Source organism: Antechinus flavipes, chromosome 2 (assembly GCF_016432865.1).
Source record: "Antechinus flavipes isolate AdamAnt ecotype Samford, QLD, Australia chromosome 2, AdamAnt_v2, whole genome shotgun sequence".
Classification (NCBI taxonomy): domain Eukaryota; kingdom Metazoa; phylum Chordata; class Mammalia; order Dasyuromorphia; family Dasyuridae; genus Antechinus; species Antechinus flavipes.
The window spans coordinates 619084071-619096167 of NC_067399.1; the positions used below are offsets into that span (position 1 = coordinate 619084071).

The following is a 12097-nucleotide window of genomic DNA, read 5'->3' on the forward strand; positions in this document are numbered from 1 at the left end:
GTTATTCTCTTTTGGGGACTGCCGTACACTCCCCACTATTGCAACAGAAATACAGGTGGGATGACTCAGATGCTCCTCTCTCCCCCGAGATGCAGCTCTGGTGGGAGAGAAGATTTCAACAACATTTCAAGAAACATTAAGATTGTTTGGATTGGATGAGAGGCCCCAGTCCATGGGCCAGAGGCATATGGCTTTCACAGATGCAGGAGGAAGAGCTAACAGAAAATAGAACAGCCCTGAATCCCATTCCCCAAAACTCAAACTGGGAAATGTTGAGAGGAAATTAAGCAGATCTGTCTTGATCAACTGCTGATCAGGGTTAAATATTTTTAGGGCCCAAATGAGCTGGTAAATGCTTTGATGGGCCTTCCAGGCACAAAGGAAGGGCCTTTCAGAATGCCATTCATTAATATAGAAACCGTTCTTAAGTGCAGCCCCATCCTACTCAAGAGATAAATTTATCTCCTCCTGAACTTGCATTTCTTCCCTCTCTTGGGGCTACTGAGACTTGCATTTCACCCAATACTTCTAAAACAAACATATTTGAGGAATCCAGTGAAATTATGGACTGGAAAGTACATTGGAAATTGCAAAGCTTTATAGATTATTGGGGGAATATTTTTTAAGTTCAAAGCATCACCTAAATATTATAAGCTCAGCTCAGACTAAAATGGGACAAGAGTGGAAAGGGATAGACTCAAGCAGGCGAGCCCGTAGGCGAGATGCGGCAGCTGAGGACCATTATCCCCCTCACCCAGGGCTATGAAGTTTCTTTATTTAAAGGCCCACAAAACAAAGTTTTTGTTTTTACTATAGTCCGGCCCTCCAGCAGCCTGAGAGACAGTGAACTGGTCCCCTATTTAAACAGTTTGAGGAACCCTGGGAGTGTCAATAGAGTGTCAGGAGTGAGTGAGAAAGTATTAAACCTTGGGGGGCACTGGAAACTGGAGAAAGTTTTGATTTCAGTTTGGAAAGTAGATCCATAGGAGAAAGCATTGAAAGTCATTTCCAGGAGAAAGGTCAATCAATTAATTAATCAGCATCAATTCAATACCTCCTAAGTTGCACACGCTTTACTAAAAACTGCTAAGTGCTCCACCCTCTGAGCTCATGATGTGTTAAGGGGGAGTGATACCTGAATGACCAGAGTGGCAGTGCAGCAGCAAAGTGGAGAGCCAGTGGCTTTGGAGTCTCGGGGTCTGAGCTGCGATCAAATCTCTGATTCTTCATGACAGTTTCTTTCATAGAATACTTCTTCTAAGGCTGGCAAAGCACTTTGATGTACATTATCTCACCTGGTTCTCACAATAGTCCTGTAGGGGTAGATGGTATGATCATCCCTGTACTGTTGTTCAGTCATTTTTCACTTTCTATGATTCCATTTGCAGTGTTCTTGGCAGATGGTGAAGTGGTTTGCCATTTCCTTTTCCAACTCATTTTACAGATGAGAAAAATGAGGAAAACAAGTTAAGTGACTCACCCAGGAACACACAGTACTAAGTGTCTAAAGCTAGATTTGAACTCAGGAAGATGAGTCTTAGTGCTCTATTCACTGCCATACGTGTGTATGTATACGTGTATATATATGCATATAAACATACATAAATATATTTATTTGTATCACTTTATATAAAATATATTGCAGTTTATATATAATTATGTAAAATATATATTGATATATATAAAACAAAATATTGATATATTTATATAAAATATGTTGATATAAATTTATATAAAATATATATTACTTTTTACATAAACATGCATTATTTATATATAAAGTTATATAAAATATACATTGCTTTTTATATTAAATGTATGCTTATATATGCATATTTTACCTATCTTGAAACTAATGTCAAATGACTTACCTGCAGTGAGTTATTTATATATAAAACATATTGCTATTTATATTAAATATATGCTTATATACACATATTTTACCTATCGTGAAACTAATATCAAGTGATTTATCTGTAATATGAGGCAGAATTTAAAATCAGATTTTTCTAATTCTAAATTCAATGTTGATAGCAAATAAAGACTTCCCCCCTCCCTTCTTGAAACCAATGAAGAGCTCAGTATGGAGCACTTAGCAATTTTTAGTAAAGTGTGTGCAACATAGGAGGTACTGAATTAATGCTGATTAATTAATTGATTGACCTTTCTCTTGGAAATAACTTTTAATGCTCTCTTCTATGAATCTACTTTCCAAAATGAAACCCTTTCCTTTATATATTTGTCCCATTAGAGAGTAAGCACCCTGAGGTGAGTCACTGTCTAGATTTTGTATTTGATTCCCCAACCTTTATCACAGTGCCCAGGGTATAAAAAAAGCACTTAATAAATGATTTTCATTCACTCATTTGTCCATTCAACTTAAAGAATATTAAGATAAAGAACAAGTCAGGAGTTCCAAAATCAGTTCAGTTTGAACGGATAGAGAGTTTGGTTCAGAGGAGGATGAAGAGCAAATAAGGAAATATTTATATTTGAAGAATTCAGTGAAATAACAAACTACATTGAAAAGTGCAAAGTATGGTAAATGTGGAAATATGTTTAGAAGAATTGCACGTTTAATCTATAATGGATTACTTGCTGTCTAGAGGAGGGGGATGGAAGAAAGGGAGAGAGAAAAAACTAGAACACAATGTTTTGCAGGGGTGAATATTGAAAATTACCTTTGCATATATTTTGAAAATAAAAAGATATTATTTTTAAAAAATTTTAAAGTGAAAAGTGCTTCATAAATGTCATTTCAAGCTAGAGTTTGGAGGCTGGGAAGTGGATGGGGAAGTAGAGTATGCAAAAGGACCTTGAAGTAAGGGAGATGGACAGAGAGATTGAGACCAATGGATTGTCTCTAAAGCGAATCAATGGCCTTCATATCTACCCAAGGTACTTATGTTTGCCTGGTCCATAAATAGTTTAAGCCCACATAATCCTCACTGTTCTGTAAAGTAGTTTCTGTTTAGTTCAGGAAAAAAATGAAACAAAACAAAACCAGAAACAAAACCAGGCCTAAGAGTGAATTGCTATTGTAAGGACTTTCTACAATGTAGATGGAGGCCACAAAACATAAATGGAGAAGGAGTGGAAGAAAAAAGGAGAACCATTATGTTCCTATGGTCATAGCCTCAAGAGATCCTCCAAGACCTAGATGAAGACAGGAAACTTCATAACTAGACAGATGTATTACTATCATGAAAGGTATTTCTGTGTATAGAAAAAGAATCCATTCACAAAGGTGCTCAGGTCATCTTAAAAAATCCACTTACTGCTTAAAGTAACCAACAATGGCCTGACGGATCTGACTGATGTACAATTTTAGGATGAAAAGTCCTAACTCCATTGACGGGGTTGGTTTGGTTGCTATTTAACAAATGTGGCCCTAATTGGGGAATAGAAATGAAAGGCTGCTAATCCAAATTGTAAAGTCCAGCAATGGCGTTGTTTCTTGGCCCTAAGCCTAGAGGAGAATCTGTAGGTGAATGGGACATAAAGGGAAGTCGATACTATAGCAATTATAGTTACATAGTCAAAAAGACAATACTTGAAGGGAAAGTGGTTTTAACATGTTTAGAAAGCACAAATTTATTCTGTGTTTTATGCCTAAGCAGTCTAGAATCACATCAAAACAACTCTTCCTTTCTTGGAACCTCTCTACTATCTTCTATCTCCTCATTCCCCTCTCACTAAATATTATATTCTCACGACATTCTAGTTAACCACACTCACTTTCATTCTGGCATCCCGCTGCGGCCATCTGAAGAACTGAGCCAAACTTCTCTTGTTATATCCTGAACCAAAATTTACCTGTCCTCAACTCACAAGGATTCTCAACAAATTTTGTGTGTGTTGTCATGGACTCCTTGCACCATTGTGTGAATCCTATAAAAGCCTTCTCAGAATAAAACCTTAATTCCAAAAAATTAAAGTCATCGGGTAAACAAAGGAAAGTAATTATATTGAAATATCACAAAAATATTTTTAAAGAAAACAAATTCATGGACATAAAGTTAAAAACTCTTTAGACTTCCAAATGATTGCTTTGCTATTTTTTCATAAACTAATTCAAACTGAAGTGTTAATGGTTTGATATGCTACCCCATGGGGGATTTGCATTTTACAAGACACCACTGTGGACAATAATGGCGTAACTTATAAGAATGAATTTTTAGTTGTGAAAGCTTAATTGGAGAATAGAAATGAAAGGCTGCTATCCAAAACTGTAAGATCTAGCAATGGCATTTCTCAATCCCCAAATCTAAGGGAGAATCCACTGGCATCACCTTCCAACAACTCCACCCTAAGTCAAAACACTAGAGGATTAATAAGGAAATATTGTTTATCTTTGATAAAAATGACAAGGTGGGTATGACTTAGAAGCCCTCCTTATTATATATAGGTGTATATGTTCTTGTTTTCTAGCCCAGTCAAGATGTCTAGTCCACAAAGGGAAGTCAACACTATAGCAGTTACAACTATGTTCAGAACCAACAATATTGATCAGAAGAACAATAGTTGAAGGGAAATTAACTGAGAATGGGGCTCCTTTTTCCTTGTCCTCCATTCATGCATGATGTTGACTCTCAAAGTCACAAGAAACCTGTTTTCCAACACACGTCATGAGATCATAAAACTTTTCCTGACAATTTTGGACTATGATGTTCAGGAAGCTACATAATCATGATGTGTCCCCTCCAAGAATACGTTATTATGTTAAATGTTAATAGCATTGTAAATGTTAATTTTAATTCAATTCTGTCCTCCAAATTTCATCCCTGTGGGTCTTGCTCTCTGGTATAGATGAAAAGACACCCTTGACTTAATAGAGGGTAGGTTTCTATGGTCAAAAATATAATAAATCATGGCCTGTTAATTATCTCGCATGAGCCTCAATGACCTTAGAAGTACTGATCCCCGGGTGACAAACAGAACGTGATCTGTCCATCGCTAAGACTGGGCTAAAATAATATTCTTGTCCAATAGTTTTCGCTCCACTGGTCTAACCTTCCGACAACTCCACCCTAAGCCAAAGCAGTCGAGGATTAATAGGGAAACATTGCTCATCTTTAGTAAAAAATGGGTCCCTCTCCTAGGGCAGCCTTGACAAGGTGGATATGACTTAAAAATAATAAGCGTCCCTCGTCACACAGGTGTATGCTCTTGTTTTCTAGCCCGGTCAAAAAGTCTGGTGATGGGAGAGCAAAGCGGACCCCCGGCCCGGCCAGCTTCCCCCATCCTGTCGGAGCGGGCGTTGAAGTCCGGCTGGCTTAAGAAACAGAGGAGCATAATGAAAAACTGGCAGCAGCGCTGGTTCGTGTTACGCGGGGACCAGCTCTTTTATTACAAGGATGAGGAAGAAACCAAACCACAGGTGAGAAGGCGGATTTACCGCGGAGGCGGAACTGCAGGGACGGCCCAGAGCACAGGCAGCCGGGAACCCTGGCAAGTCTCACCATCTTCCTGCCGGTGCTGAAAGTGTTTCTCAGCACATATTTAAGTAGGGGGGACAGGAGAAGAGGGGAGGGGAAGGGGAAAAAAGGGGAGGAAAGGGGAAGAAAGGGGAGGGGAGGGGAAGAAGACAAGGGAAGGGGAGGGGAGGCAAGAGGAAAGAAAAGGAGAACAAGAAGAGGAAAGAAGGGGAGGAGAGAAAGACAAGGGAAGGGAATGGAGAAGAAGGGAAAGAGAACGAGGGGAGGGGAGGAAAAAAAGGGGAGGGAAGAAGACAATGGATGGGAGGGGGCAGACAATGGAAGGGAGGGGAGGAAAACAAAGGAAGGGAGGGGAGGCAAGGAGAAAGAAGGAGAGCAAGGGAGAGGAGAGAAAGGGAGGGGAGGAAGACAAGGGAAGTAAGGAGAAAGAAGGAGAGCAAGGGAGAAGAGAGAAGGGGAGGGGAGGAAGAGAAGGGAAGGGAAGAGAAGGGAAGGGGATGGAGGAAGACAAGGGAAGGGAAGGAAAGGGAAGGGAGGAAGACAAGGGAGGGGAGGAAGACAAGGAAAGGGAGGGGAGAAAGACAAGGGAAGGGAGGGGAGAAAGACAAGGGAAGGAAAGGAGAACAAGAGAGGGAAGGAAGACCACGGAAGGGAGGTGAGGAAGACAACAGAAGGGAGGAGAAAGAAAAGGAGAACAGCGGAGGGGAGAGAAGGAAGACAAGGGAAGGGAGGGCAGGAGAGGAAAAGGGAAAGGAGAAAAAGGGAGGGGAGGAAGACTAGGGGAGAGGAGAAAGACAACGGAAGGGAGGGGAGGAGAAGGGAAAGGAGAAAAAGAGAGGGGAGGGAAAGGGAAGAGAAAAAAGGAAAACAAGGGAGGGGATGGAAAAGGGAGGGAGAGAAGGAGAAAGAAAAGGAAAAAGGGGGAAGGGAGAGGAAGGGAGGAGAGGGGAGGAAAAAGAAATGGAGAACAAGGGAGGGAGAAGGGAAAGGAGAACTGGAAAACGGGAGGGAAGGGGAGAAGAAGAAATAAAAGAGCAAGGGAGGAGAAGGGAGGTGACTTCCTCTACTGTGAGTATTTGAAAACTAGTCTTCAGAAGGGCCACATAGTGTTAGAAAAAACAGGAAGGAGAAGAGATAAACAAATAGTAGAGCAGCATGATTATGAAAAGTTTTCTTAAATGTTTTGTCTGTTGGATTTTAATTTGGGTTTTGGCATCTAGTGTTTCATTCATGCCATGAATATATGCCTGATTGTTGTTAATCTGCTGAGGTCTTGGGACACATTGAACCAATGATGAATGATGAATTGGTATTAAATTGTCTTTTTTAAAAAAGTCTTCATCACTAATTAATATCTTAATATCACTGTGTTTTCCCCAAAGCTGTGTGGTAGAGGGAGGAGATTTTCCTAAAGGACTTTAATATCCCACCTAAGGATATATTTCTGACTATGATATCACTTAGCACAAGAAAAACTATTCCTAGTGAGAGGGGAAAAAAATTTTTTAAAAGGACCTACCGTGGGTTTGCTTCTCTGCCAGGAGTAGTCAAGTCATTGACCAATTAGCAAAAGATGAGTGACTTTTCAAAGTGACTTTCATTCACTGCATATTCCACTAAGTACATTTATTATTAATAATGCAGGCTATTTCAATACATTGTTCATTCCAACAAAATGCATTAATAAATTACATTTATTTATATAATAAAATAGATAGCATATGATTATATCAAATAATTAAAATGTTTATTTGTATAACGAAAAAATTTACCAGACCAGCAATTTTTTTCAGTATGATAGAAAGAAATAACATCTCACATTTACATAGTTCTTTAAGGTTTCCAAAGTACTTTTATAAATCTTATTTCATTTTATCCTCACAATAATCCCCATTTTATAGATGAGCAGACAGTAGGGGGATCCGGAGTAAATTATTTAATTTCTAAGTGTCTCCAGTGAGAGTTGATCTTGAATTTTCCTCTACCAATAGCAATCAATAACTGCTCTGTAATTTATGGGAATAGCGAGTTATCTGGGACACTTAGAATAGCCCAGGGTCAAGCTGTCAGTATGTTTCAAAAGTGGGACTTGAATCTAGGTCTTCCAGACTCTGAGGCTAGCTTTCTATGCACTACGTTATGCTGCCTTTCACCAATAAAACATAATGGAATATTATCGACAGGTCCATAAAATTTAGGGCCAGAAAAGATCTTGGAAATGATCCAGTCCAACTGTCTAGATTTCAATAATTTGCCTGAGATCATATTGGCAAATAAATCTGTATCTGGCATTATATGCAGTAGAAGAAACTTAAAAGCTTGCAAATACATACTTTTTCTCATTTGATCCTCTCCACAACCCAATGAGATAGGTAGTACAAGTAATATTATTCCCATTTTACAGATGAGGATGCTGAGACTCAGATACTTGCCTAAGGATATCCAACCAGAGACAGTATTTGAATCCATCCCATCTCTTTCCACTGTCTACATTGCCCCTCCAAGAGCTTTTGTGGATGTTGATTATATCTATTGTTATTTATCTATTAGAAATTAAAATTGATTTAAGAACAACTTTGAGCAACTAAGTCATTTTGATTATTAAAAATACCCAAATTAAGTACAAAGGATATATGAAAGAAGATGCTATCTGCATCCAGAGAAATAATTGACATGTAGAAGTATGTGTAGAATGTTTTTGCATATATATACATATGCATGTGTGTGTGTATATCTACAGATATACATATATATTGGTGCTTAATGGTAACTATTTCTGAGGCAGAAAGTAAGGGAAGAAAAGAAACTTACATGATAGTTTTGTTATGTATTTAAAAAGAATAGTAGGTTGTACATAATAGATATGCAGTTTCATGTGCAATCATCTTTTTAATTATACTATATTATAAAAGTGCTTGTTTTATTTTATAAATTAATTTTAAAAGAATAAAAGAAATCAAAATATCTTAATATTATTATGAAAATAGATTTGATCTCTCAGATTCCTTGAAAGGGTCTTAGGGTGTTCTGACTAAACTTTGAGAATCATTGACCCAGAGAAAGGAGATCCCAGATAACTATTCAAGATTTGGAGATTCATGCTTTTTTCCACATCATCAAGAGCTGCACGTCAGTTATTTTCCACTTTTTAGTAATACTTAAAGATCAATATATAGTCTGATACTTGACCGATTTCCTCCACTTTTCATCATGCTTTTTCATATTATGCAAGTAATTAGTTCATATGACATATCACTAATGAAGGCCAACTGCTGGTTACAAGAGCACACGTACTCACGTCTTTATCCATAATTATAAATGCCAAATAAAAATTCAATACATTTTATTTAAATATTGTCCATGAAGCTTTCTTTGAGCAGCTGGGATTACAGTGTGATTTTTGTAAAAATACTGTTATACCTGTACTCAGGAGACCTTGATTAAAATTTTAGACCATCAATTTAGTGATTTATCAATTATAGACTAGACCTTCTTTGAGCATCTTCATTTCTGAATCTCTGAGATTCTTCATTTCTAAAATAGGGATGCTCAGATTAGTATCTCTGAACTCTAACAGTCAGCCAAAATATTGTAAATATATCCCTAAGCTTGGAGTGGAATGACTCGAATTCTGATTCCAGATCTGCCATTCACCATGTGTGACCTTGGCAAGTCTCTAAGCTCAATCTTTTTATTTGCAAATCAAAGGTGTAAACCATATCTTTCAGGGAATTTCCATTTCTAAATCTAGAATCTGATTGTCTTATTATCTTGGTCCTCGTAGGATCTCCACAAATGAGTTCTAGGTATTCAAAGTAAAGGAAAAATCCCTCACTTCTCATTCCAGCTCTGCCATTAGCTTAGCCCTGGGACCTTGGTGATGTCTTTTAATACTTATAAGTCTTGCCTTGCTTTTCACATCTATGAAATGGGCATGAGAACCCTATTCCTATCTATTTTACCAAAAATGAAAAGAAGAGATCAGATGGGATGGGATATCTGGATTTGCTCTGTAAAATTCTGCTTACAAGTAAGGTGGTATCATTGGGATGGATTTAGAGTTTTATTCTAGATGGATGTTCTCGGTACAGGGCAAGTGACCTTGTCTAGAAGTATCATGGTTTCCTCTTCCTGGCAAAGCAACACTGTTATTGCTGGATCACTAAATAGTGTCAGGATTTGAGGGCTGTTATTTGTCAAATTAATCCCATTACTTTATGATATGCACTCTCGGTCCTGCAGCTTTGCTGGTGGAAAACAAACCTAATTTCTACATAATTGCACATAATTACTTGTAATGGACTAATTCTAGATGTCTGGTTCCTGGAAAAATTTACAGTGATTGCTGTTCACAATAACTAAAAATATCCATGTGGTTGGAATCTTCCCATCAGAAGGCCTGTGTTAGCAGTTGTAATTGTCAGAAGGAAGTAGGTCTGGTCGTTCTGCTAGCTTCTTAGAAAGGATGATAAATGAGTGTAATAACTCTGTCTATAGACTAGACTTCATCTCCAAAGTCCATTTTATGTTGACTTTGTCATCTCCATAGTGAGAAAGGTCAGCAGATGACAAGAGCCATTATATCAAACTCTGTTTCTGAGATGGGAGATCTGAAATATGGAAAGGACAAGTGACTTGCATGCCATTACCTGGCAAGAGAGAGGAGGGACTTTATAAAAGGAATAGTTGATTGCCTGTCCCTATAGCTCTTTCCAAGAGGCCAGATTTCATTACTGTCTTCAGATGGAATTGAAATCTATTTAATAAATGAAGAGCTGTGCTTATTTTTTTCCCTGCTCTGGGAATTTAGAGCACCTGCATGGAAAATGTCTCCATTCCTTGAACAACTAAAAGGTCCTGCCACCTAATTGAATACTAACTAATCAGTCAATCAGTGAGCATTTATTAATTGACTACAACATGCCGGGTGATCTATGCCATTAGCCTTACCTATTGTCTAATTTATTTTTTCATGATAATGTATTCTGTCTTGCTTAGTCCGTTAGTTTTGTTTCAGTCATTCATTTGTTATTTTGTCTACTCAATATATACTTATTAAATACCGCCTGTGTGTCAGGCATTAGGGACATGGTGATAAAAATGATTCAAGAAACTTGCTTTCTAAGGCATCTCAATATAGGAATGATTCTATTAGAAAAAAGCCAGAGTAAAAATAATGATTTCTACCTAATGAAGTTAATTCTACCTTTTTCTGGAAGGCTTACAGGAACAATGTATGTGCCCTGTTCTATTGGATCAAGCCTTAGGATAAGACCAAAGGTAGCTGGCATTTTCTTTGTCTTAAATCAGCTTTGATGAATTAAGAATAAAGATCATTTCTGTTGCAATACAAGGTTCCCAAATCCAAGCCAGGAAATAGTCTGGGGAACCTGTAGTGAGAAGTATTGTCTGGATTAGAAAATAGTAAGCCAGGTAAGCAGGTTATTCCTGGGGCCAAGTAGCAAAAGACATTGTTAGAAAATGCAAATAATGATTCTAAAAAACAAGCCAATGCAAGAGAAGATCATGTCAGGGACTAGAGCAAAAGTTCCTAACCTGGGATCCATGAACTTAAAAAAAAAAAAAAAAAAAACTGATTACTATATGTCATATGAATGGTTCCCTTTAAAATCCTATGTATTTTATTTTATGCATTTAAAAACTTTATTCTGAGGGAGGGTTTATAGATTTTACCAGATTCTTACACATGCAGATATGATGTAATAAGATTTTGTGGTCCCCTGATTTTAGGGGGGCTTCAGTTCTGGCAATAAGTCAGTGATTCTAGATTTTCTGGTTTTGGAGTCTGTTTCAGAAAGCTCCCACACCCAATCTGTCTGATTGTTAGTCAGATAGCTTCTGATCTCCAGGTAGTCCCACAGATCAAACTCCTGAGACAACAGTGAATAAGACCACTCTTCAATTCATTGCACTGATAATTTGGTCATTAATAATTTGGTCAATGAACCAAATTCCTTCCTACTTATGACCCATAGAATTAGTATATCAATGATAGAAGCTGAATAAATGACTCTCCTTACCTCTGTTTCTCTGCTAAATTTCCTTACAATTCAGTTTTCCTTAGTCCATTAGTTTTGTTTCAGTCATTGATTTGTTATTTTGTCTACTCAATATGTACTTATTAAATACCTGCTGTGTGTCAGGCATTAGGGAAATGGTGGTAAAAATGATTCGAGAAACTTGCCTCAGAATTACAATAAAACGCTGCCTCTTGGCTAAGGAGGTGGGTTCCAACCTGCAAATTCTTTTGAGATACCTGGCGACACGGGTCTGTGACCCCAAATTTTTGCGTTCCCCTTTCTCAAGCTCAACACATACACCCTTATATATGTACACACACAGAGTCAAGAACTCCTGATCTAGAGCTACACAGTGAGAGGGGCAATCTCTGGTCCTCATTGCTACTAAAGAGTAGGATAAGGGAAAGGGTGTGTTAGAGCTGGCTGGAACCTGTAAGTGAGCCAATTGTTATGTTTTCAGTGTGAGCATTTTTATACCTCAGAAATCAGCAAATGTTACAAATCATGGCTTATTGTCTTGAGTTGTTGATGGTCTAGACTTAAAACAATGAAGGAGAAAACATTAGTAATGCAAATTAAGCTTAAAAGTGAATTATATGGAAGAAAGAGGGAAAAAAA

The 12097-nt window shown here is 37.8% G+C and overlaps 1 protein-coding gene and 1 long non-coding RNA gene across 6 annotated transcripts in view; one reads left to right on the plus strand and one right to left on the minus strand.

The window, feature by feature from the left end:
- The window catches only part of ARHGAP22 (Rho GTPase activating protein 22), a 402535-nt gene that overhangs the window by 88729 nt on the left and 301709 nt on the right, over positions 1 to 12097 (plus strand). For all 4 annotated transcript variants that reach the window (XM_051981883.1, XM_051981885.1, XM_051981884.1 and 1 more), the window contains exon 2: positions 5181 to 5380. In XM_051981883.1, the coding sequence (XP_051837843.1) occupies positions 5181 to 5380 (200 nt within the window). The remainder of the gene's footprint in view (positions 1 to 5180; positions 5381 to 12097) is intronic.
- LOC127551810 (uncharacterized) overlaps positions 1 to 12097 on the minus strand; it is a 103400-nt gene that overhangs the window by 20991 nt on the left and 70312 nt on the right. Inside the window, exon 1 of one of the 2 annotated variants that reach the window (XR_007951177.1) lies at positions 5399 to 5490. The exons of the other annotated variant lie outside the window; for it this stretch is intronic. This is a non-coding gene — a long non-coding RNA (uncharacterized LOC127551810). Of the gene's footprint in view, positions 1 to 5398; positions 5491 to 12097 lie in introns of those variants that run through there. 2 annotated transcript variants of the gene reach the window in all.